Source organism: Peromyscus leucopus, chromosome 9 (assembly GCF_004664715.2).
Source record: "Peromyscus leucopus breed LL Stock chromosome 9, UCI_PerLeu_2.1, whole genome shotgun sequence".
Lineage (NCBI taxonomy): Eukaryota > Metazoa > Chordata > Mammalia > Rodentia > Cricetidae > Peromyscus > Peromyscus leucopus.
In genome coordinates, this window is record NC_051070.1 from 60,034,398 (window position 1) to 60,059,467 (window position 25,070).

General features: G+C 50.0%; 1 protein-coding gene across 1 annotated transcript; it reads right to left on the reverse strand.

The window, feature by feature from the left end:
* Positions 1 to 1,217: 1,217 nt before the first annotated feature.
* On the reverse strand, positions 1,218 to 24,559 carry LOC114703364 (cathepsin B). Its single transcript, XM_028884166.2, is given in 13 exon segments — positions 1,218 to 2,139; positions 2,585 to 2,713; positions 5,220 to 5,336; positions 5,819 to 5,962; positions 6,208 to 6,220; positions 6,222 to 6,294; positions 8,442 to 8,508; positions 8,511 to 8,559; positions 9,279 to 9,334; positions 9,337 to 9,392; positions 10,957 to 11,042; positions 11,565 to 11,715; positions 24,475 to 24,559. Coding segments are annotated over 12 exon segments (1,014 nt in total). The 5' UTR covers positions 11,691 to 11,715; positions 24,475 to 24,559; the 3' UTR covers positions 1,218 to 2,041.
* Positions 24,560 to 25,070: the final 511 nt, after the last annotated feature.

The window sequence follows — 25,070 nt, forward strand, 5'->3', positions numbered from 1 at the left end:
AGAGTTAAAACTCAAGCATGCTGACAGTCTTAAACTAGCCCAGGCTGGCCTGGGCGTCTGTGTAGCCTGGCGATCCCCCTGCCTCAGCCTTCTGAGTGCAAGAGTTGAACTAACTCTGGAAGACAAGCATTGACCTCCTTTGAGGACAGTGCCTCCAAAACCTAATCACCTTGCACTGGGCCTCAGCCACCTCACTGCCAACTGTGGCCCAAGCTTCCAGCGTATGATCCTTTGAGGGCCACTCAAAACCACACTGAGACATGCATGTATAGTGCAGTCTGCTCCCCTGTTTAGCCTGCTGGGTATGAACTGAGGAACTTCAGCCAGCATTGTATGTAAGCAGAGATTGCCTTACTGTGACTACCAGGGACCACTTGGGGCATGGAGCCTTCATTTAATTGATCATTTGCAGCTCAACCATGGATAAATATCACCCTGTTGAAACCAGTCAAAAGTAACGTGTTACATGGTTAACTTCTGTTCTCACGGAAGCACAAAGATGTTAATGCTCATCCTTTCCAGAAGCTATGATTCTTACGTTAATCCCAGCAACTGTGAGGATGCCCCCAGGTCCTTCTCTTAATTTAGCCATCTCCACTGGCTCTAGGGGGTAGGAATGGAGTTTGCAGGTGGGCATGTGGAGGAGGGGAACTATTTGATATAGTTTAGGGACAAGAGATGCCTTGCAGTACTGAAGCCCCAGTACCCAAGCCAGGTTGACTTAGCCTCTGAGTTATATCTCCAGCACTCACCAGGCTTTAAAAGAGCTTGATAGAGTTCTGATTCCATCTTACGGGAAGGCAAGCTTCCTCAGCTTCTAGAAGGAACCAGCCCCTCCCATTTGGCAGGAAGGAAAGTAATAGATCAATAGGATACTTTTTTATAAATGAATCTCTTGACCAGCCATGTAATTCAGTGACCAAGAAAACTTAAGACACAGTACACAAGCTTTGGCTCCACCCAAGGGAGATGTGGCCCTCTAGGAAGGTAACAGCCTCCTCTCATATGAAATACACACAGGCATACGGGACTGGTTAATGTGCAGCTCCCTTATCTCTGAGCAGGAAGAGTCTCCCCGAGCCTGAGCACAGTCGTGGAAACGGCTTAGAGAAGGGTTTCAGGACACTGAGGAGAGAGGCACTACAGAGGGCTTGAAAATGCAGCATGGGATTGATTGTTCACCCTGCCTCCAGGAGGCCATGAGAGCAGACATCGAGCAGAGGGAGAATCGGTTTATTGGCACAGTCATTCCTTGATAAACTAACAGGGTGAAGTGGTGTCTACAACGTAAAAGAGGCTTTTCCCAGACTAGCTTCACTGTGGTGTCTGAGGTCAGTAAGTCACCCAGCAAACCAGGACCACTTGGCTTGTTTTAAGCCATACACTTAGGAGACAATCTGTAAAACCAGTACAGATCTTCAACTAATTAGACCTGTTCATTTCACATATTCAGCTGAGGTGCACAAAAAAGAAAAAAAAAACCAAAAACATTGAAAAAGCATCGGCTGAGGACAAGACCAGGCAGGGCTTGCCACATTACCAAGGGCGATGGATGTAGGTACCTTGGAAAAAGGTAGCTTTCTCCAGAGAACTGCATTGGGCCATCAATGCCTGCCACAGACTTAGGGAGTGGCTGGCTTCAAGGTGCAGCTGACAGGTGGCTTATGTCCTCATCATGAAGTTGGTGTTCCATTCTTTTGGAAAACCTGCAGCCAAAGCCCTTGGGTCTCTCCTGCTCTGGAGATGTGGGGGTGGCAGGCAGAGCCGCAGCAGCAGACACTACAGACCACTAGTCTAGGGGAGGCGAGGATGCAGGCTGTGATCACTGCTGGAACAGGCTAGGAGGGAGCCAGGTAAGGAGAAAATGGAGGACAGCTCTGACGGCAGGCAGCTCTGGTCCGGTCACTCAAGCCTTGCTGAATGCTTCGTGTATCTTAGGTGAATTCAGAGAATCAAACTTTCCTGTCTGCCTGATTCCCAGCCTGGGTAGCTAAATTTAGGGAAAAACTCCCTAAGGACTGGCCAACCAGGCCACAGCACATTAGAACTTCCCCCAGTACTGGTCAGTGCGAGGGATGCCAGCCACAATTTCTGATTCGATTCCACAGTGGTCCTCTCCTCTGACGATTTTAAAGAGGCCTGAGAAGAAAAAGAAAAAGTAAGGTTCTTTCAAAGTATGCTCTGGGTTTGGTTCCACTCTGTAACCAAGGCTGGCCACCAACTTCAGCCTCCACCCTTCAGCCTCAGCATCCTGAGTGCTACAGCTCCAGGAGTGCAGGGATTAGAGCCGCCATGTCCAGAGGCCTTCAGCCTTGAACCTTGATGGTATACCCAGATTCATCCAAACCTAATGTAAGTCATGGGACCCCCAGCATCATCTGAGACAGTTCCCTTCACATGCTGCCCATGCAATGGGAACTGTATACACAACCATGTGGAGTTCTAGGGCTCAGATGGCTCTAGACCAAAGTATCTATACACTGAGGCAGCCAGGACCACGCCTCAGGCCACAGTGGAACAAAGGGGCCATGATGCTCTGGCTCATCGCTCCTTATGCAATCTGAGGAAGGGGACGGCTACTCACCATTGTCACCCCAGTCAACGTTCCAAGAGTTGGCTACCAGCCAGTAGGGGACTTCGTTCTCTACTCCCCAGCCCAGGATGCGGATGGCGTGACCACCCATCATGTCACCGGCCTCATGCTTGTATACGCCTGAGGAAAAAAAAAAAGGCAGTTCGGACTGGACACAGGCCACTGCCTGCCCACAGAGTCCCCTAAGACAGCCAGCCACCCAGTCAGAAGCAACAGGCTGACAGGAACCAACTACTCTCCTACACAAAAATCTCTAGAAGGCTAGAGAGGGGCTCAGGATGAGCACTCGTCAGCACGGCAAGGCCATGGAATACCAGGGAATGGCACTATCTGAAGGGATGAGAAGGATGGGCGTGTGGCCTTGTGTGTCAGTAGGGATGGGGGCTGAGGTGTCAAAAGCCAGGCCTAGTGTCTGTCTGTCTCCAGCCTGTCCCACACTCTCACTCCACCCTGTCTGCCTGTGGACCAAGATGTAGCTCTCAGCTCTCAGCTCCCGCTCCAGCGTGTGCGCCCCCATGCTCCCTGCCTGCCATAACAATGGACAAAGCCTCCAAAGCTGTAAGCAAGCTCCCGTTCAATGCTTTCTTTCCTAAGGAAAGGAGAGTCTTCACAGTAGTAGAACAGTGCCTATGACGAGGGGGAGCCACAGTGTTAGGAGATTATCTAACTATACACATGTGTATGTATGTGGATATATGTATGGAAGTGTGAGTACGTGCGTGCGCATGTGTGTTTGAGAAAGGGTCTTAATAAATAGCCCTAGCTGGCTTGAAACCCACTATGTAGACCAAGCTAGTCTCAAACTCAGAGGTCTGCCTGTCTCTGCCTTCTGAGTGCTGGAATTAATAACATGCCTGGCACTGTAAAAATACTTTTGGAAGCCCACCACACTTAAGTATTTAATACTTAAGTGATTAAATATTAAAGTGGGGTCCTACAAAAATATTGTTTAGTTGACTTTAAAATAAAGGTTCTGATAAACTCTAAGTTAGGAAGCAAACTTAAAGTCTGAGGGACAGTTATCTGTTTTACACCCTGAGACTCCATGTCAGGGTTCATCTGTCAAGCTTTACAAGGCTTGCAAAGTTCTCAGGCTGCTGCTCTGGAGTCCACTGGGGGACGTGAGGGAGAGAAGGATGGCCGCCACTGTTGCCTGGCGACCGAGACACTGCGCAGGTGTTCAGAGAGCTGGTCACCCAGGCCTTCCACTTGAGGGTGACTCCTTTCTCAAACTGAAATGTATCCTCAAGTGATGTGGGTACAAGTGCTGTGGTGGCTACTCTTGGTTGTCAACTTGACTACATCTGGAATCAAACCCAAAGGCTAGGCACACCTGTGAAGGCTATTTTCTTAATTAAATCATGGAAGTGGGAAGATCCACCTCTACTCTGGATCTTTGAAGTGGGAAGACAGACCTTTAATTCTGATCTTCTGAAGTGGGAAGATCCACCTTTAATCTGGGCCACACCATCTGCTAGCAGCCTTTATAAAGGACATGGAAAAAGAAAGCGCACTTGCTCTCTGTCTCTCTCTTCTCTTCTCTTCTCTTCTCTTCTCTTCTCTCTGTCTGTCTGTCTGTCTGTCTGTCTCTGTCTCTCTCTGCCAGCTTGCTCTCAATAACAAGTCCATTCCTTCATGCATTACAACCTACTTCTTCGGGAGTTGGTGAATACTAAGACCAACTGAGACATCCAGCCTTGTGGACTAAACAACTACTGGATTCTTGGACCTTCCATTGACAGGTAGCCATTGTTGGACTATGTAGACCACAGCCTATAAGCCATTCTAATAAATCCTAGATAGATAGATAGATAGATAGATAGATAGATAGATAGATAGATAGATAGATAGATAGATAGATAGATAGATAGATGGATGATGGATGGATGATAGGTAGGTAGGTAGATAGATAGACAGATTTATTCATTCTTTTAAGTTCTGTTCCTCTGGAGCAGTGGTCCTCAACCTTCCTAATGCTGCAATCCTTTAATACAGTTCCTCATGTTGTGGAGACCCCCAACCATAAAATTATTATTTGTTTCTACTTCATAAGTGTAATTTTGCTGATAAATATCTGATATGTAGGATGCATTTCCATTGTTACAAACTGACCCAAAGGGGTCATGACCCACATTGAGAACCACTGCTCTACCAGACGCCTGACTACACAGATACTATGAGCTGCTAACCACAAGTCACATCTGTGATCCCAGCTAAGTGGAAGGCTGAGGTGATCCAGGCCTTTGTAAAGATAAAGAAGAACTACCATTGTCAAATGTGGATGAGAGACAAAGACAGGGAGGGTGATTGCTAAGGAAGAAAAATCAGTAGAGTAGGGAGCTGAGCTGGGTTGGCAGGGATGAAAAGGGACCCCTAGAGAGGCTCTGTGGAGACCACGCTGAGAGCGAGCCAGTGAGCAGAGCAGGTGGGAAGCTGTGACCACCGGACCAGCACCACAGGCTGACTATCTGCCCAGAGGAGAGAGTAGGGAAGGAGGCCGAGTCCCAGTGCTCTGCTCTCCAAAGCCTCTGCCTTCCTCCCAGTGAGACCTGCTGCTGGCTTATGCGGACCCTGGCCCTTGAGCTCTGACTTTCCAACCCTGGCTGCCATTGGAGTCAATAGGTACCTGATTTGTAAGTCAAGAAGTCTGAAAACACAGTGAAGGCACCCTCCACTGGGCCATTTTTGTAGATTTCCGCCATGATCTCCTTCTCGTTGTTAGACACGCTGTAGGAAGTGTACCCTGCAGAAAGAACAAAGCCGGGCAGGGTGAGAAGGTGCCTCCAGAAGAGGCCAAGGAAGGCTTCCCTAAGTAAGAAGTGAGCAGAGCTACAGTCCTAGAAGAGGCCAAGACGACCCTAAGGTTTAAAACCAGGTTCTAACCCCTTGCAAAACAATGGTCTGTCTGGTCCCCTGGAGCCCAAATGGGCTGAGGCAGGACAGAGTGTGGACCAGACAGAGCATGGAGTGTGCAGCTCCGTCCAGTGAGACAGGTAGGAATTACTCAGCTTCCCCCCTCTTCTTCCTGGGGCTCCTGGGTTTCTCTGTGTAGTTCTGGCCGTCCTGGAACTCTGTCTATACACCAGGCTGGCCTTGGACTCATAAAATCCACCTGCCTCTGTCTCCCAAGTGTTGGGATTGAAAGGTACACTACCACCACCCGGCGCTGGACTCTCAACACTCAAGGGCATTGGCTTCTTCCTCCCTCAGCAGGCCCCAGCTTACCGTAGTGCTTATCTTTTTGGTAGGATGGGGAATAGCCAGGCTCGCAGCTCTTGGTACACTTGGGAGTGTCTCCCTCTCCACTGCACTGGGGTCGGGAGCCATTGACATGGTGTTCGCAGGGAGGTATGGTGTACGGTAAGCAGCCTGACAGATGGAGGGGACAAGATGGCATCAGCCTACGACCCTCCATGCAAGACATCCCACCCCCCGCCCAGACAGGTAGAGCTGGAATGCAGCCAGACTCTGTCTACTTCCTGTGGGGGCTGCCCCTGTACCGAAGGTGGACAGCTGGCTCTACCGTTGACCTTTCCCTTTACAATAGAAAAGGAAGCCACCAATACTTGCCATGAAACCCACCTGAGAGACAGGGCTTGTAGGCACACACTCACCTACGTGGGAATTGGTAGAGCCCACCAGACACCAGGCCTTTCTTAACCCAGAAGTTCCAGGCTCCGGAGGGATAGCCACCGTTACAGCTGGAAAAACACTTCTATCAATGTGGAGCTAACCCCATCTGTTCCCACACATCACTGCAAATACCAAGGTCGCCCCCGGGGATACACCGTCCTCACAAGAATCCTCCCATAATCCAATATCCCAGTTCATCCTCTCCCCACTGTCACCCCACAGGGGCTCAACCCAGCTCCATCTCTGTCCACAAGGACCCTCCAAGCCACAAGGACTCTTTTTCATGTCCACATCAAACTGACCTTGAAAGCCCCCCTCTTTCTGGAACAGTGGTCCTCAACTGCACAGTATGTTATAAACCCTGAGTAGAGTAGCCCCCCTCCCTTAACTGTAGGGGGGCTTTCTTCTCTTTTTTTTTTTGAGATAGTGTCTCTCTATGTAGTCCTGGCACTCATTCTGTAGATCAGGCTAAGATTCCTCTTCCTGAGTGCTGAGACTAAAGACATGCACCACCACACCTGGGTAGTTTGATTTCTGAGGTTTTAGTTACACCATTAACTAAGGTCCAAACACGTTAAATAGAAAATTCCAGAATGAATTCCTCAACTTTAAATTGTATACTGTTCTGAGTAGCAAGATGAACTCTCACACTCTCTGCTCCATTCAGCATAGAACATAATCATCTCTGTCCAGAGTACCCATGCTGTATACGCTACTATCTCTAGTCAACTGAGAGTCATCTTGGTCATCAAATCCACAGCTATGTGTTGTGGAATATTAGTTGAAGATATGTTACATGTTTATGCTGTGGAATACTTGTTTAATGATGCAAAGATGTGCTGCATTCTCTTACGCTGCATTTGTTTAACTCTGTGAAACTGTGCCTGCCTAACACACCCGACTGGTCTAATAAAGAGCTGAACGGCCAATAAGTAGGCAGGAGAGAAAGGATAGACAGGGCTGCCAGGCAGAGAATGAATAGCAAGAGCAAGAAAAAGAGAAGACGCCAGGACCAGCTACCCAGCAACACAGCCAGCCACGGAGTAAGAAGGAAAGAAAGACAGAATAAAGAAAGGTAAAAGCCCAGAGGCAAAAGGTAGATGGGGTAATTTAAGTTAGCAAAGCTGATTAGAAACAAGCCAAGCTAAGGCCAGGCATTCATAAGGATGAATAAGTCTCTGTGTATTTATTTGGGAGCTAGGTGGCGGGCCCCGAAAGAGTGAAGAGTAAAAAGTCAACAACAGCTGTGATGCTGCAGTGTGGGTTCCACTAATCCTTGATGGCTAACTCTAAGAGCGGTAATGCTGGCAGCTCAGACGTGCCAAACGGAAGCTGTAAGTGCCTTCTTCATGTGAAAAGGCACAAAGTTCTGGACTTAATGAGAAGAAAAAAAGTCATAAACTGAGGTTGCTAAGATCTACGGTAAGAATGACTCTTCTACACCTTAAATTATGAAGAAAGGGGATTCAGGTTGGCTTCGCTGCCACCCACTGGACTCTATACAGTTATGGCCACAGTGAATATGGAACGCTGTGAGTGGAACGAATGCAGGTTATGCCCCTGGTTTAAGGCATCCCCTGGGGGAGGGGAGCTGTACTTAGCAGAACCCCTTGTAATTGTAAAATGAGGTGCGGTGCAGCTCCAATTCACTAGGCAGAATATGGCAGTGTGGGGCTCTACCTGGGGCAAGGTGGGAAGTACCTTTCTCCTCCCTTCCTGCCGCTCCTACGCTCCTGGTGTGAGACCACAACATTTCTTCTGTAACTCTCAGGCATGTCTAACCTGCACCACTGTAATAGACCAAGGGCCAGGTGACCCTGGTGAGCACCTGAGTTACAGACTGAGTTTAGTGTGACCCCTCCCCCACCCAAGTTGGGATCTGTCATCCTTATAGAGCAGACAGTGTATTTTCCCTGAGTTGGGGGTGGGGGTGAGAAGTGACAGGGGACAAGTGGGGTAAAAGCCAGGCAGAGAACAGAAAGTAAGCAAAACTTTTGGAGACCATGTTCTACCAAGACTCTATCCCCACTGAGCTGAGGCCATCCTGGTCCCGAGCAGTTCAACAGCAGCAGCTACAACAGAGTCAGTTTCCTACAGACTCCCATGCCGCTCTGTCTCAACCATGAAAACAGCTTTCCCCTCCCTGGGGAGCCTGAGTTACTAAGTACAAAGGAGGAAGGGCCAGGGTCTCCAGGAAGAGGTGTCCAACACTCACCCATCCCCACACTGGAAACCACAGCAGGTAAGCAGGTCCTCAGCAGACACCTCCACATTGACGTGGCATGGGTGTGGATGCAGAGCCGGTCAGACATGGCTTCTGCTGCTCCAAATGCCTGTAGGAATAGTAAGTCCCACTGGGGTGAGGAGCCTACCTTATCTGAAGCAGGGAGGGCCCTGAACCTTCTAAATGGGTAGACCCTTTCAATGGCAGGTGAAGCTTCTGGGCTCATACTTAGCATTAAAGAGACCAATCCAAGCTTCTACCTAGGGCCTTAGCTCACAAGGAGCAAATTCCAAGGCAGAGAGCAGATGGGAGCCACCATGGGCAGAGGAGAGCCACAAGGAGTCAGTGTGACTGAAGTGGTTCATCTGGGGGAGAGGAAAGGACTGTGTGGACGGGCTGTAGGACTGGCCGCCCAGGAACATACTTAATGCCACTGGACTATACACTTAGTTTAAGATCCTCTGCAAGAGCAACAAATTCTCTCATTAGACCTGCATTCTCCGTCATTCGTATTTTGCCACAATTCAAAAACCACAGAACAGCTCACTAACAGACACAGAACGCTCCTGAAGCTGTGTCGTATTAGAGTCGCTGTGTTTACTGAGGAATATGGCTCCACAGCCTATACATGGACCTTGATCTGTATGTCCGTCATCCACGTCATCCTTGCAGCAATTCCCAACCACGAGGATCACACACTGTCATGACGGAAAGAAACGACTCCAAACATTCCCTCATTTGCCTTGTCCCTCCGGTCAATCCCTAGACACTCCGATCACATCCCAACCAGACTTCTTCAGGAAGCCCTCCCCACCAGCAAGGTCTTACCCAACAAGAGCCGCAGGACCCCTGGTCTCTAATCTGTTTGATGGTTGGGCAGTTGGCCACTGTTCCCGTGCATCAAAAGTTTCAGGTAGATCCATGTCCTCAGCGAACCCAACCCTGAGCGAAAGGACTCTGTTACAAACTACAGTTCACTCCCCCAGCCCGAAGAGGGTTGGTAAAGAGCAGCTGGCTCTGGACTGGGTTGTACTTCCTAGAGAGGTGGTGAGACCCAGGCAGGAGGTGTCCTTTACCGCTTTACACTGTTCAGTGAGATTGATTCAGCACTGCATACACCCCCCCACCCATGCTTATTTAATGGGTATATTTTTCAAACATTCTTCACATGGCATACAGGTTGTTTTGTTTTGTTTGTTGTTGTTGTTGCCCCCACCACAGATACCTGCCCTAGCACCTCAAAAGAAAAGTCAGACAGTCTTTTTTCTTTTTTGTTTTAGACAGGGTCTGACTATGTAGCCCTGGAACTCTTCATCCTATCTTGACCAAGTCCTTAGTGAATGCTGGAGTTACCAGCATACCCCATCATGTCTCATTCAAACTACTTAAACAACAATAATCCTTCGGGTTTATTTTTAGGTTGGTGTAGTGGATATGCAGGAGAGCATCTGTGATTCAGTCTTTTCTTTTAGATTTATTTAGTGTACGACTGGTTTGCCTGCATGTATGTCTGTGCATTCCAGGTGCCCATGCATGCCTGGTGCTCTCAGAGGTCAGAAGCATCAGATCCCCTAGAACTGGAGTTACGGATGCATTTGAGCCACCATATGGATGCTAGGAACTGAACCAGATCCTCTGCAAGACCAACAAGTATTCTTAACTGCCAAGCCATCGACAGCCCTGAGATTCAGCCCTGGGACTTCATTTCATTTTCCTTGAAGAGACATTTAACAATGCACTACAGCCATCTACAGAAAACATTCAAATTCTCTCACTAAATCTGCAGATGTAGCTCAGCAGCTGAGCACCTGTCAAGCACGTGTAAGTCCTCAGCTTGATGCCCAGGACTGGTGTGGGGGCTGGATATAGAGGTGCTCATCTGCAGAAAGATCATGAGTTCAAGGCCACAGCAAGACCTCAGGGCACAGTGTTATCGAGGATCACACTGTGGGGCTGTCTGTCGTCAGAAGAGAGCAAGCACAGTCCTGCAGTGTGGGCTTCGATCCTGTATGTATCTTGCCCTGATTCTAAACCAATGCTTTTCATGCTTTCCCGCCTTTCTGACTTGGAATTTTAACAATATTAAACTGTGCCTTGCCTACAGCCTGACTTGAGTCAGATGACATCATCCCATCATGTATCAACACTGATTACCTCATCCTTGGACAGACATCCCTAATCCTTGCTAAGAACAATTTCCGCATGAGTATGTCCACGGCAGTTTTACAGAAAAATAAAACATTAATGGCAGCTCCTGTGGACTTGCCCTGAATTGTTCAGAGCTGAGTGTAGCCAGACCTCAACTTCCAAGCCTGGGACCTCACCTGAGGATGAGGCACCTTGGAGACAAAATAGTAAATTCAGTATCTGAGGCAGTCTCTGCAGCCTGGAAGAGCACAGGTGGGGAAATCCAGAGGGCTTCCTCTACCTCTACCTACACCCCAACACTAGCACTACTGCTCACAAGCAATATTTGGGGGCAGTCTACTCTGGGTCTGTCACTCACCTTTCAGGCAGCTTGGGTCCACCCAGGATGGTACCACACAGCCTCTTCAGATAGCTTACGTCAACATTGTAGAAGTTTCGTCCAGCCTGGAAGAGAGTCACAGCAGGACAGTCACCCACTGACCAAGAGGTTTCCCAGGATAGGGATGGGTAGGCCAAGGGTCCTGCCCAATTCTAGGTAGGAGCTAGGGGAACAGGCAGAGGGATTCAGGTCAGAGCACAGTTCTCAGACCATCGTGCATCCTCTGGTCTGCTGCCAGTTGTTAGCAGGAGACCTGCCCGGACATGGAGGAAATGATGGCGGCAAGAAGCACTAAGGACCCACCTCACCTTCCATGGCAGTTTTCCTAGGGTCCACCTGGTGTTGGAGCTCACTTACCCTCCACACAGCTCCATGTTCAAGTGTTCACACATATGTGCACTCCCATGCACACAATGTGGAGATCAGAGGGAAAGCTGGTGTGGTTCATAAGCTTCAACTTCCAGAAAGGAATGTCCTATGGCTAGTCAGTCACCTCAAAAGCAGTGTGCCCAAGGTGACTCAAAGCAGGGACCCACAAAGACAGACAGACGGACGGACGGACGACAGGAAACAGCAGCACGGCCCACCTGCCATGTCGTATTCTGCTTGTTGATATAGTTGATCAGGTCATCTGACAGTGGATGGAAGGAAGGTTTGCTGTGGGCACTCGCCAGTGCCAGCAGGCAAGACAGAGGGACCAAGGACCACCACATTCTGGAAGCTGGATCCTGCACCCACCTAGAAAGCACAGAGGTGGCATCAAAACAATTTGCACACAAGGACACTGCTCGGGCTCCTGGCTGCCTTTATGGCCCCAATATGAAGGCTGGTTTGATGGGACCCTGTAACACACGCATGACAGTAGGCATGTCTCCTCCCGGCTATTTTTAAAACCTTATGTACCTGATGGACTAGGTTTAAGAGATTCAATCAGGGTTCTAGAAGGACAGCTAGCCTGAAGCTGGATGTGTGTAAACCCTGCACTGGGGAAGTCAGGAGTGTCAGGAGTTCAGTCTGACCATGTAGCTCCAACCTGCCTCAAAAAACAAAAAACAAAACCCAGTCAATCTGTGTATGTCCTGATGGACGAGGAAACTAAAAGAAGTAACGTTCATAAGCCTCACTTAAAACATTTTCAGCTGGGTGGTGGTGCACGCCTTTAATCCCAGCTCTAGGGAGGGAGGCAGAGGAAGGTGGATCTCTGTGAGTTCGAGGCCAGCCTGGTCTACAGAGTGAGTTCCAGGAAAGGTACCAAAGCGACACAGAGAAACCCTGTCTCAAAAAAACAAAAACAAAAAAAACCCAAAAACAAACAAACAAACAAAACTTTTCAATTGTTTTGTTTGTACATATGTGCGACCATGTGCAGGTCCGAGGACAACTTCCGGGAGCCAGTCCTTTCCTCCTACTTTAGGCCTGAGTCATCTCCCCAGTCCTGCCAGCTCCATCCCCGGCACATTTCAAGCCAACAGAAGCTGGGCTGGTGTCACTTGCTGAGAACTAAGGAACCACACTGAAGGCGCCTGGGGCACCAGGCTCCCAGGAGCCCCTCTGGTTTTTCCTGTCAACCAAGGGCTTTGCTTCCGCCTTCTGAGAAGGAAAACTATTACATCAATACCTTGGCCTCCAGACCTTGTGAAACTGGCTCCAGAGTCAGGAGACCAGTCATTTCCAGCTCAACCCATGAGTCACCCTCCTGGCCAAGTAACTAATAAAGGCCAGGTCTGTCCTTAGGTGCTGACAATTGGGACTGGGCCTAGTAGGAACAGCAGTATGTGTGCATAGAGCTGGGACCCTGTCTTGACTGTAGGACTTAGGAAGCAAGTGTACTACATCAGGGTCAAAGGGACACTAGAACCCAGACTTACATTCCTAGAGAACTTTTTGGTGGAGTGGGAAGTTGAGACGGGATCTCATCTAGCCAGGCTGGCCTCAAACTCCTGCCTCTGCTTCCTGAGTGCTAGATCACAGGCATAAAAGCATACTGAAGGAAAACTAAAAATTCTCATTTAAGTTCAAGCAACAGAGTTGTGTTCTCAAAGAGTTAGAATGATGGTAAGTCTGGTGTGTGTGTGTGTGTGTGTGTGTGTGTGTGTGTGTGTGTGATGGGCATGCGGGAGGGGGTTTGAGCAGCAACTCAACTATGACCTCCTCGTCACTGCCTGTCTATACAGACCTCCAGGTCTTCTATGGTTGGTATTGAGAGTAAAGGCGTGTGTCTCCATGCTGGCTGTATCCTTGAACACACAGAGATCCGCCTGTCATGTGATCGGGATTAAAGGTGTGGGCCACCACCACCCGACAGGCTTCTGCTATGGCTTCCTCTTAGCTCTGACCCCCAGGCAACTTTATTTATTAACATACAAATAAAATCACATTTTAGCACAAATAAAATATCACCATACAGAAAGACTATTCTGGAAAAGCTCCAGGGAGACCTTCTGGAACATCATAATGTATTATAAAATGCGTGATGATACTGGCTCAGAAAGTTCCATTTAAAAAAAAAAGTCAGACCACGCAAAACCCATCTTGGGTATGGGAAAAGTGGGGGGCGGGACAGGGAAAGAGGAAGTGACACACTCCTGCAGATGTGCTTGCACAGCTGGCTGCCCGCCCTGGGAAGACAGAGGGCCAACTCTGCACACCTGGCTCCCCCACGCAAAAGTGCTTCATGGAGGCAGACCTCAAAACCACACAAGTCTGAGCAGGTTGTGAGGCACGGCTGTCACCCTAGGGCTCAAGGCTAGCCTGGGCTACACTACGATACACAAAACAAGTGAAAAGCTCCAAACAAAACTCCCTCCCTGGAAAGCCTAAAACTGGCATAAAACAAAAACCTGTTAGGCATCACATTAAAATCAGTCTTACATTGGTGGGATGGCTCTGTAAATAAAGGGGCTTGCTGCCAACCCAGGAACCTAAGTTCAATCCCCTCCTGATGTTGTCCTCTGACCTCCACATGCGCACACACAATAAACAAGTCTTCATACTAAAAACAGCAACCAAGATGGAAAAATGCTCCATTAAGAGCTGTGTGTCCTCGATCAAACAAGACTCGAAAGTCAGAGGACTTGGGCTGAAATGCAGCTCAGTAGAACACAGGCTTAGCATACATGAGACCCTGGATTTGAACCCCAGCACCACACACACGCTCGGAAACATGGGGAGAGCAGGGTGGGAAGGTGGGTACAGTGACTACAGAAAAGGGCAAATGGCCAGTGCAGATCGGAATGTGTTCAGCCTCAGAGAGGCGCAGGTAACATGGAGAAGCTTCAGTCCCGGAGGCCAAAGCAGTGTGCTTCTTCTCAGAGCGATAAGAGAAGGGAGAGGGGCCTTGGAACCACAGAGGCCAGCCTAGACCTGTCAACTGAAACCTACCCACATGGGGTCTGCATCTGGACACTAGACATGTACCCCCATAGAGAATGACCCCGAAACACAATGACACAAGCACACAATGTCCACCGAACATTCTGCATGAACACAAGCCCCTAAGTGAGACAACTGTCCAGTGGCACAGTAACTGATAAATCAATGCAAGGGCTCAACAGAGTTCAAAACAGCCAGCAAAGATGAACGAGCTGAAGGACCTGGCCCTGCAGAAATGAAGTAAAACACCCCCGTGCCACAGGTAAGTGGAAAAGCAGCAGACAGCCGAGGAACACAGGGGCTGTGTCTACCAAGCAGGCAAGCCAGGCACACAGACGCAGTCTTGTCGTAGGGAGAACACACAAAGGCGGTGACCGCACCTTGAAGACGCCTTCTCGGTCTTCTATGGCTATGATGCATCAGAGTGTCCTGCAAAGGTTATGTGCAGCGAGCACTCGGTTCTCAGTTGAAACAGGTGGGCTTTCGAGGCTGGGCTTGGTGGGAGGTCTCGGTGTGCCTCCACCTCATTTTTGTTTTCCCTTCTAGCTACGCAGGGGCTCCCCCATCACAGGCATCTCCGCCGTGGCACCGGCATGATGGTGTGCTCCAAGGTGAGGGGCCCTGGACAGAAGCCAAATCTGTGGACTGCCTGGTCTTGCGCTTTCAGCCTCCCAGACACTGAGCTATATAATCAACCCCTTCTTTACAGTGCCCAGCTTTGAGAATCTCACTACAATAGTGAAAAATGGACTGCCACGCATATATATGTATAACTTATCCAACACTTACTGCCCCCATTTCCAGTGACTCATGGGAAGCCTGTTTCACATGACCATGCGTCAGCCGTCACATGGCCTCCAAACCACCCTGACTTGTACTTGGCATCTTAACCTTTCTGTGCGTTTCTGTGTGCATGCATGTTCAAGTGTACGCAAGTACAATATATGCCCACGACTCTGGACACCAGGGCAACCCCAGGTGTTGTGGCTCAGGTGGCATCCAGCTTATTTCCAAACAAGGTCTCTCAATGCTTGGACCTTACCAAAAGGCAGGGCTGGCTGCCCAAACCTCTGCCTTCCCAGTGCTGGGTTACAAGTGCACACCGACAAGCCTGGCTTCTTTTACGTGGTTCTGGAGATGACTCAGGTCCTGGGAATCAAACTCAGACCCTCGTGCAAACCCTTTACCAACTAAGTCATCTCCAAAGCCCGGCATCTGAACCTTTCTTCCAAGACAGGAGACCCCAATACAGAAACACTGGCGTGCCCACTCCCTAGGGTCGGAGTCTGGACTAAGGAAGGGGCTGTAAGTATCTTAGGATCTCCTATGTTAAAGGTCTGACCCCTTGGGATCTCACCATACTGTATGTGGAGAATAGGAGTGTCCCCAGATACCCTCAGGGACTTGGCGTCTGTTGAATATAAGCTGAGTAGAGAGGCGCATTTCCATGGCAACTTGAAATTTTAAACAAGAGGTCTTTGATTTCTGTTGTGGCAGGTCCTCTCACGCCCCCCCAAGGGCTCCCAGGTCCCTCGGCCCACAGCCCCTGGCCACTGCAGGTACAGGACACTTTCCAGGAAACTCAGTTTCCACCCCTGACCATCTGACTTGACTCTCCCACCATCAGGGCTCTGCCCAGCTGCAAACAAACCAGGAACTGGGGTACAGTGGCCCCGCTGTACCCGCCCAGTGTCTAACCCCACTTATACCAAGATGAACCCCCAAATCCCTAGATTCCCCATTCCTCACCTGGCCACTAACTGCTGAGGAGGCCAGGTTCTGCAGGAGACTGACACCAATGTCTAGACCCTGGTCCCGCCACTGTTACCCGTGGACACTGCCCCGCACTGAGGCTCAGATCCTGTACCTCTGCGGTGGTGATAAGCACCATGTTTCCAGGGGATGTGAGGAGCAGCGGAGGTTAGGGACACCCCGCATCAGTGCACACACCCCACCCTCTCCCCCGGCAAGTCTCCCTTCCAGCTTGTGCTGGCTAGTTCCAGTTGTTCCAAACACAACTCTCAAAGCCTGCCCGTGGTAAGAGTCTGAAGTAAAAACAAGCTTCCACCCTCAGGAAACCCACAAGCCTCGTCAAGAGGAATTCCACAATGAGGGTCCAAAGACCGTCACCACCTAGTGCACTGACTCCTCGAGGATGTCACTCTTCCCAGAGATCACACACGCAGGCCCGTGGGTGACACAGCCAAGAGTGACACGATAAGCTAAGCTAAGCTGTCTGGAACCCTGTCACGGGTTCCATGTCTCTCTGCCTGAAAGAGCCCCTGGTTTTCACTTCCCCTACTTGGGCAAGCACTTCCCTTTATTTCCCAATTCTGTCGTTTTTATTTTTAGTTAACAGAAAGTCTTTATTTCACAAAAGAAGGGGGCTGGAACAGACAAGTACATTCACCGCTAACCAGACTTCTCTTCCAGGTGGAGAAGTACAGCGCAGTTGTGGGCAGAATTTATTTCTAGCTCAGGTCGGCTGGTCCTGGGTTCCATCCTCTTCCTTTTCAAACCTACATAGCCGTTGATGTCTCAACATCCTGCGATTGCTGTCTCTCTACACAACACTGTCGCGTGCACAGAATTGGGTGGGGAACTGGTGATCCCATCAACAGCAAAACCACCTCCCAAACTAGCTGGATGCCCTTCCTTGGACAAATATAGTCCCTGGGACTCTAGGAGAAAATGGAAAATCCAAGAAGTCGTTGATGCCAGGGTGAAGGAAGCATCATGTAATGACACCCTTAAAAATGGGGGAGCCAGGTGGTGGTGGTGCATGCCTATAATCCCAGCACTCAGGAGGCAGGGCCAGGCAGATCTCTGTGAGTTCGAGGCAGGCCTGGTCTACAGAGCAAGATCCAAGACAGGCACCAAAACTACAGAGAAACCCTGTCTCGAAAAACCAAAAAAGAAGGGATGTGGGGGGACGATAAGCTTGACAAAGAATGCTTTCCTGGGTAGGCAATGCCTCAGGTAGACTAGAGTCTACGTCATATTCTAAAGGCTGTACGGAGACAGAATAGGTAGACCCGAAAGTCCTTCAGGCCACCTGCCACGTCCTGGCACAGGCTAAGTGCACACACATCCAAACAGTCTGTATCTCCTGCTCTCCTGACAGTGGTCCAGGAACACGGGGCTGACCTCTCACACATCAGCTCTAAACTCTCAGAAGCATGAAATGTCTTCATTTGCCAATAGCCACAAACTGTGACCGTCCATCACAGATGTGCAAGGGGGGGGGGGGCTTTACGCTAGGAAGGTGGGAAAACAGGATGGGGAGACCAGCAGGGACCTCAACACTGTACTTACGAGTTTCTCTTCCATAAAAACAAACTTGTCTCAGCTTTACCTGTCATTAAGGGCACCTGCTCCTCCAGTTTTGACCACTTCAGTCCACCCACAGAACAAGACCGTGCGAGCTTCACTTCCTTTTGACTGGTTTGCCCAGTCGTTCCCCATGCTGGGGCAGGTATAGTGGAAGCTGATATCCTATCTCAAAGGAGTGCAGAGCAGACCCGGAGGAGGCCGGAGACTCCCCCTTTTGCTAGGTCTGAATCACAGCCTTGATGTGGACTTCCAGACTACACATCTTTGGTCCTGGTAGGAAAGTGTGTAATTGATTCATGGCTGATCCTTAAGAACAAAAAACAGCTTGGGGCTATCCACAGCTACCTTCTACCCAAGGCACATCTGGAAGGGAGGCTACAGATATAATTTCAGAGGCAGAACACTTACCAGTGCAACTGAGAAAATGCCTCCATAAAACCAGACTGTGGGCAGACCTATAGGGCATTTTCTTAATTAGTGATTGATGGGGGAGGGCCCAGTCCATTGTGGGGGGTGCCACCCCTGGCTGGTGGTCCTGGGTTCTATAAGAAAGCAGGCAGAGCAAGCCAGGAGGAGCAAAGCCAGTAAGCAGCACCCTCCATGGCCCCTGCATCTGCTCCTGTTTGAGTTCCTGTCCTGACTTCTTTAATGATGACTACAATGTGGAAACGTAAGCCAAACAAACCCTGTCCTCCCCAGCTTGCTTTTGGTCATGGTGTTTCATCACAGCAATAGCGACCCTAACTAGGGTAGGCCCCCAGAGGAAACACATTTAATTGTTGATAGAAAATACGACAATTTGACTTGACAGTCAACATTCCCAGAAGCTTTTTGTTCTCTAGCTCTGTTCAAGGCCTGCAGAAGCCCTTCCCAGATGCATGGGGTAGTACATTCCCCAAGTCTGCTCCTAAAATATACACAGTACAAGGCTTTTTAAAGATCTTGAGATGTAAATGTGTTTCATGTTCCATGCTTCTCAGCTTGCTCCTTAATTCGACTGCAGGATAAATTAAGTTCCAGGCTGCTCAGGGTGAGGCCTAGGCAGACATGTAATCAAGCAACAGAAACACTGTGTCTGTGAGCTGAGCATCTTCTCCTTCCTTAGGGCCCCAGGAAGAAAGAGTCCCTCTAACGGCTAACAGAAATGATAGACAGAGGTACTCTTTAGGAAAGTGCCTCCCTGTACCAGGCAGGGGGGGGGGGCAGCCACCAGCAGGCAGAGCCATCAGATACAAACTCCGGGGTCTGCAAACCGACCATATAGCTCTCTATGCACACAGCAGTCAACACTCACTATCCTGGGGGGTAATTTATCTTGATCTTTAAAAATATCCCAGTTTGAGACCAGGAATATGCTTAAGCTGGCAGAGTGCTTGCCCAGCATCGTGGGTTCAGTCCCCAGCAGCACATTAAACCAGAGGTAATGGTATGTGCCCATAACACCAGCTCATCAAGAGGCAGGAGGAGGAGTTCAATGCCATCCTTGGCTATACTGTGAATCCAGGCCAGCCTCGAATATGAGACTGTCTCACAACACCTATTCTCCTTAATTGCTCTCCTAATTGGGGTAAAAAATTATGACCATCATGCAATTTATAATAAAGCCTCACATGCTGGTACATACTCTACCATGCGATTATCAAAACCAAGTATAGCCCAAAACCCAGAGGGGATCAATAAGTCGAGAATGAGTGGCAGGCTGCTTGAATCCTGATACGGTTTTTCACTGGCACAAGCCAGCCAGCACCATCTGCCTTAGGCAAGCCAGAAGGACATGTGACTCCTGTGGATGAGGACCTCCTGCCTGGGCCAGATCAGCGGGTCAGCGGGCAGAGAGCAGCCAACTCTGCTGTGAGAGCATATTATCTAAGTGTTCTCTAGTGTTCTGTGGAGACTAACTTGGCATTTATCAGCCCCATTCTCTTCCACCCTGCCTGCTCGAAAGCTGTATTATCTTGACCAGACTACAGAGTTATTGACCCAGTAAAAACAGGTTAACAGTTGAGATCACAGATCACAGGTCCTTCCCAGACTTCAGCTTTTATAAAACACCTGTTCTGGAAAGGGCCCTCCTGTCTTGTAGAAGGCTTCTATTTCACAGGTGAGGGAAACTAAGGCATGAAAGGAGACCATAGGCAAGCCCCGAATGGAGACACCTGAGTAGGCATCAATAACCTTCTGGAGACCAAATTCCAGGTCAGTTTCCACCATCATTACCTAAGTGACTCTAACCATGTTACAGACTTGCAGGTGACTTCACTTTCTCATCTCTAGAGTCCCCCAACCTCACATACCTCCTGAATTTACAAAATTAGAAACTAGGGCTTGGAGAGGATGGTTCAGGGGGGAAAGTATTGCTGTGCAGTCATGATGACCTGGGGTTGAATTCCTAATACCAAGTAAACGCTATGAGGACTTGGTGGCCTACATTTGTAATCCCAGCATTTGGGAGTCGGAGAAAAGATTCCTGGGGCAAGCTGGCTAGCTAGGCTAGCCATATCAGTGAGCTCTGGGGATAAGTAGCCCTGCCTCATGAAGTGGAGAGCAATTGAGGATAATGCTCAATATCAACCTCTGTCCCCCACAGACACATAAACACACACACACACACACACACACACACACACACACACACACACACACACAACTATTTAGAATCTACATCTAACTGTAGCTAAGTTCAGCTACCCAGGTTTGTGACCTAAAGAACTCAGACAATTGTAGATGTATGGTGGCATACAAGTATGTATTTATTTCTTCTGTCTATTCTTAGAACCTGAAAGGCTGAGCATAGAAATAAAAATTTATGTTCAAGGTCATCCTTGGCTACATATCAAGTTTGAAGCTAACCTGGGCTATATGAGAGCCTGTCTCAAAAACAAAACCCAAACCTAACTCAAACTTTTTTTTTTTTTTTTTTAAGATAGCCATGTAGCCCTGGCTGACCTAGAACTCACTATGTAGACCAGGTTGGCCTTGAACTCAGAGAGTGCTGAGATTAAAGTAGTGTACTATCATGCTGAGCTAAAAACCTAATATTTAGTGCCGGGCGGTGGTGGTGCACGCCTTTAATCCCAGCACTTGGGAGGCAGAGCCAGGCGGATCTTTGTGAGTTCGAGGCCAGCCTGGGCTACCAAGTGAGTTCCAGGAAAGGCGCAAAGCTACACAGAGAAACCCTGTCTTGAAAAACCAAAAAAAAAAAAACCTAATATTTAAAACAACAACAAAAACCACAAACAACAACAACAAAATGAACGTTAGCACAAGCGCTCCTTGTGACCAACCGCAAAACCAGGGAGCATTTCACTAATGAAGGCTTTCCTTCGCCCAGGAATTGAACTCGAATTTCTACTCCTAGCAAATGGAGGCACGGGGACCATCTGAACCCATCACACTGACAATTAATTAGGGTCTGGTAAGATCTAGTGTTGGAACTGCAAAGAGAAGGTGACCCAGCCACAGAGGAAAGAGGACGTCATCGTTATGGAGCAGAACAGAAGGTGTGCGGGTCTACGTTGAGCAATTGATCCTGTCTCCTCTGCTTTGCCCAAGAGAAGGCACTGTGCCACTATGAGCAAGAGTGAAGAGGTAGGAGGAAAAAAATGGAAGGAGGAAGTTTTGATTGTCCCTCAGGTCAACACATTCAAAACCAGGCGCGGTGGCCCACGCCTATAATCTCAGCACTCGGGAGGCAGAGGCAGGTGGTCTGTGAGTCCAAGGCCAGCCTGGTTTACACTGTAAGTTTCAGGACCGCCAGGACTACACAGAAAGACCTTGTCTCAAACAATTAAAAAAAAAAAAAAAGACTAATAACCTAAACTTCCTGGGCATGACAGGGTGCGTGTACACCTGGGATCTCAGCACTTGGGAGGTAGGCAGGGGGATCAGGTGTTCAAACTAATCCTCACCTACCTGGTGAGTGTGAGCTGGGCTACCTGTCAGACACATTAAATCTGAGGGCATCAACATCAGCAAATCTCAAACTGGGTGAACAAGACACATAGTATAGTAAGTGACATAAAACAATACTTACAGATTGAAACATTGTATCAAGCACCGAAGCAGGAAAGAATGGTAAGGAGGGAACAGCTGCCTAAGTCCTTGTGAAAGACAAAGCAAGCCGAGGAGCCAAACTGACCACAATGAAACATGTCCCCTCAGAGCCACCCACCTCCATCCCAAACCTGAGCCCAGGGGGCATCAGGTCTGCAGAAAGGGAAGTCCAGACTTGAAGCTAAAAATGAAGGGACCTCTGGGTATGGTGGTCTATATACCTTTGATTTCAGCACTGGTGAGGCAGAGGCAGGTTTATCTCTGAGAGTTTGTGTACTCAGTCAAGCTTGGGCCATCCTGGTCTACATACCTAGTTCCAAGCTAGCCTGGACTACACAGTGAGTGATGAGACCCATTTGTGGTGGTATTGTGTTCCCCAAACTATTGTGCACCCTAACAAACTTATCTGGGGTCAGAGAACAGAACAGCCACTAGATACAGAGGCTAGAAAATGGTGGCACTCACGCCTTTAATCCTAGCATTCCAGAGGCAGAAATCCGTCTGGATCTCTGTGAGTTCAAGGCCACATTGGAAACAGCCAGGTATGGTGACACACACCTTTAATCCCAGAAAGTGAGCCTTTAATCCCAGGAAGTGAGGGCAGAAAGCAGAAAGGTATATAAGGTGTGAAAACCAGGAACTAGGCTGGTTAAGCATTCAGGCTTTCTAGAAGCAGTTCAGCTGAGATTCGTTTAGAAAGCTGAGTAGGATGGCGAGGGGAGGAGACTAAAGCTGGCTGGGTATGGTATAGTCCGGGGCAGAGCGCACGATTAGCGTGCACAGGGGGGCCCTGGGTTGGATTTCAGCACCACAGATAAACCAGACACTTCCAGCGTGCAGCAGGGATACATCCAAAGCTCAATGTAGGGCGGAATATAAACTATGGCAACGAAAGGACTCCAAACGGATCCTCTACCCTTTCTTGGGCAGCTCCCGGAGAATACTGAGAGGACGGGACCAGGGATATGGACTGTTAACTGAGCAAAGACAACACAGGCGTTTATACACCCACCTCACCCTGGCCAGTCCCACCACCTCCCGTCATAGCAATCACACTCAAGTCCCTGGCTTCCTTTCTGACTTTCAAAAGTTCCATTGCATCTAGTTCAAACTCACACGTCTCTCATATTTTCCTTTCAACAGACCATCAAAAGTCAGTTGGCCAACCTGAGACTCTGACACCTGAAGGTTTCCACCCATACATACCACAAAGGGCCTCAGCCTAGACTGCTGAATCAGCACCTCCACGGGGCAGTTCCAACCTGGAGCCAAGAGCTCCGACCCTCCACTGCCTGACTAGTCTGAAATAGGGTTGACTTGAACCCACACCAAGAGGAGTGCCGGAAGAACCCTCAGAGGCCACCTGGGCTGGTGAAGCACAAACATGAGCCCACCCTCTACCCCCAAGCCCCAGCAGTCCCTACAGGCCCGGGACACAGGCTTTTAAAGGAGCAGAGGTCAGTTTCCTCCAGGGTGCCGCCTTTTTTCAAGCATGTCCTTTTTTTTGGGAGGAAGGAAGGTTTGGAGATGAAACTGTCTCACTCTAGTCAGACTGCCCCGGAATTCATTACGTAGCCCAGGCTAGTTTCTAATGCACAGTGATCCTCCTGCCTCAGCCTTCCAAGTGTTGTGATTGCCTGGCTCTGGGAGCCCTGGAGCTTTAGGCCACCATGGCCAGAACTTAGGAGAAGCAATTCTCCCCTGAAGGGCTGGCTGCGAGGGAGGATGAGAGCACCTTCAACAACGTTCTCCATATGCTACCCTTCTGACTCTGGAGACTGAAGATGGACATACCTCCTCGGCACTCCCTTCCAGAGGAGACACCTCGTGTTAAGCTTCCCTTTGAACCCCACAATTTACTTCCCTTCCCAACGGGTGAGGGGATCTGGTCAGGTGGAGGCAAGGTGAGGGTGGGCTTAGTCATTTACTCCAGGCTCCTAGGGGACCAAGTCCAATTCACCTATCTCCTGGTCCGCATGACCAACACCCTGCCCGTGCAGACCGACCCCACACCTCTTCCGGGCCAGCAGGGTCCTGACTGAAGGAGATTGTCCTACATTTACCTCTCCCCCTCCACAATCCCATCATCTTGGCCATCCCCCTCCAGAGAAAGGGAGTGCAGCGCCAAGCACCCCTATCCTCCACTCCACTCTGCTTCTCTTCCTGTTTTTCGGTTTAACTCTCCACGCAGGTTCCACCCCAGCCACCCACTACCAGGTTTCTGTTTTCAATAGGACCGGTCTTTTAGGGTGCCAGGCACTGCGTGGGCTTGTGTGTGGCAAGTTGCCGGGGCAGATTCTTTAGAATAAGCCACAAACCTGCACTAGACGCAGGTCGATACTCGCCCTGAGCACCATTGAGACCCGGAGCCTGCGGGCTGGCAGGAGGGCCAGGGCCGAACCCTTCCCTGCAGGCTCCTCCCTCCGAGCTCCCCGAAGTCGCAGCTCCGCCCTTGGAGTGCGCCAAGGCCACCGGAGGGAAGCCGACCCGCGCGGGGTCACTAGGTCCCGCCGTAAGGTCGGGCAGGCCGCCCGTGCTGCTCTCCTGCAGTGCCCGAGCTCAGGAATCCTCTACCCGCGGATCGCGACCACTCACGGTACAGCAGCATCCAGGGCCGCGGAGGAACCGCGCCTGCGCCCTGGGCGAGCTAGGGGCCTGTCGCCGCCACCCGCGAGCCGCCCGCTTCCCGACCCCAGCCAAGGTGACTTCGAGGAGTCACTGCGCCCCGGGCGCACTCACCGAGCGCAGCGCTACGGCCTGGGCCTGCAGCTGCCGAGCCGAACCGAGCCGCACCTGGCCTCTCGGGCGCACCACTAAGTACCCGCGCAGCTCCGCCCACAACTGGGCTGATTCGCCACGTGACCCGTCGGCCGCGCCCCCGCCCCCGCGCCGTCGCTGGCTCCGCCCCTTCGTCCCGGGACTCCCCAAGCTGCTTATCCTAGGTCTGTACCGCGCAACTGGGGTAATCCCGGAAGAAGTCGATAGTCTGTCTGATCTCTCCACTGGAGCAGAGATGCTCTCCGGGGACCCCTGCTGCAGCCCAGCACCGGGAAGAAGTGACATTGCCGCCTACCGTATTCCTCGGAAAGGCCCCGCGGGATCGGGGACCTGGAAATGGCTGGCGTCCGAGTGGAGCCTCCTGGCCTCATAATTCTGAAGCTCGGAGCATCCTGGCTTAGTGCTTAGGCTTAGGAATACTCAGACCAAGGAAGGTAATTAAAACTAGAACTGGGCTGGGGCTGTAGCCCAGTGGTAGAACTCTATCCTACCAAAACCAAAGCCCTGGGTTCAATTCCAAGTAAAAAACAACAACAACAAAAAAAACCTTGAATTCT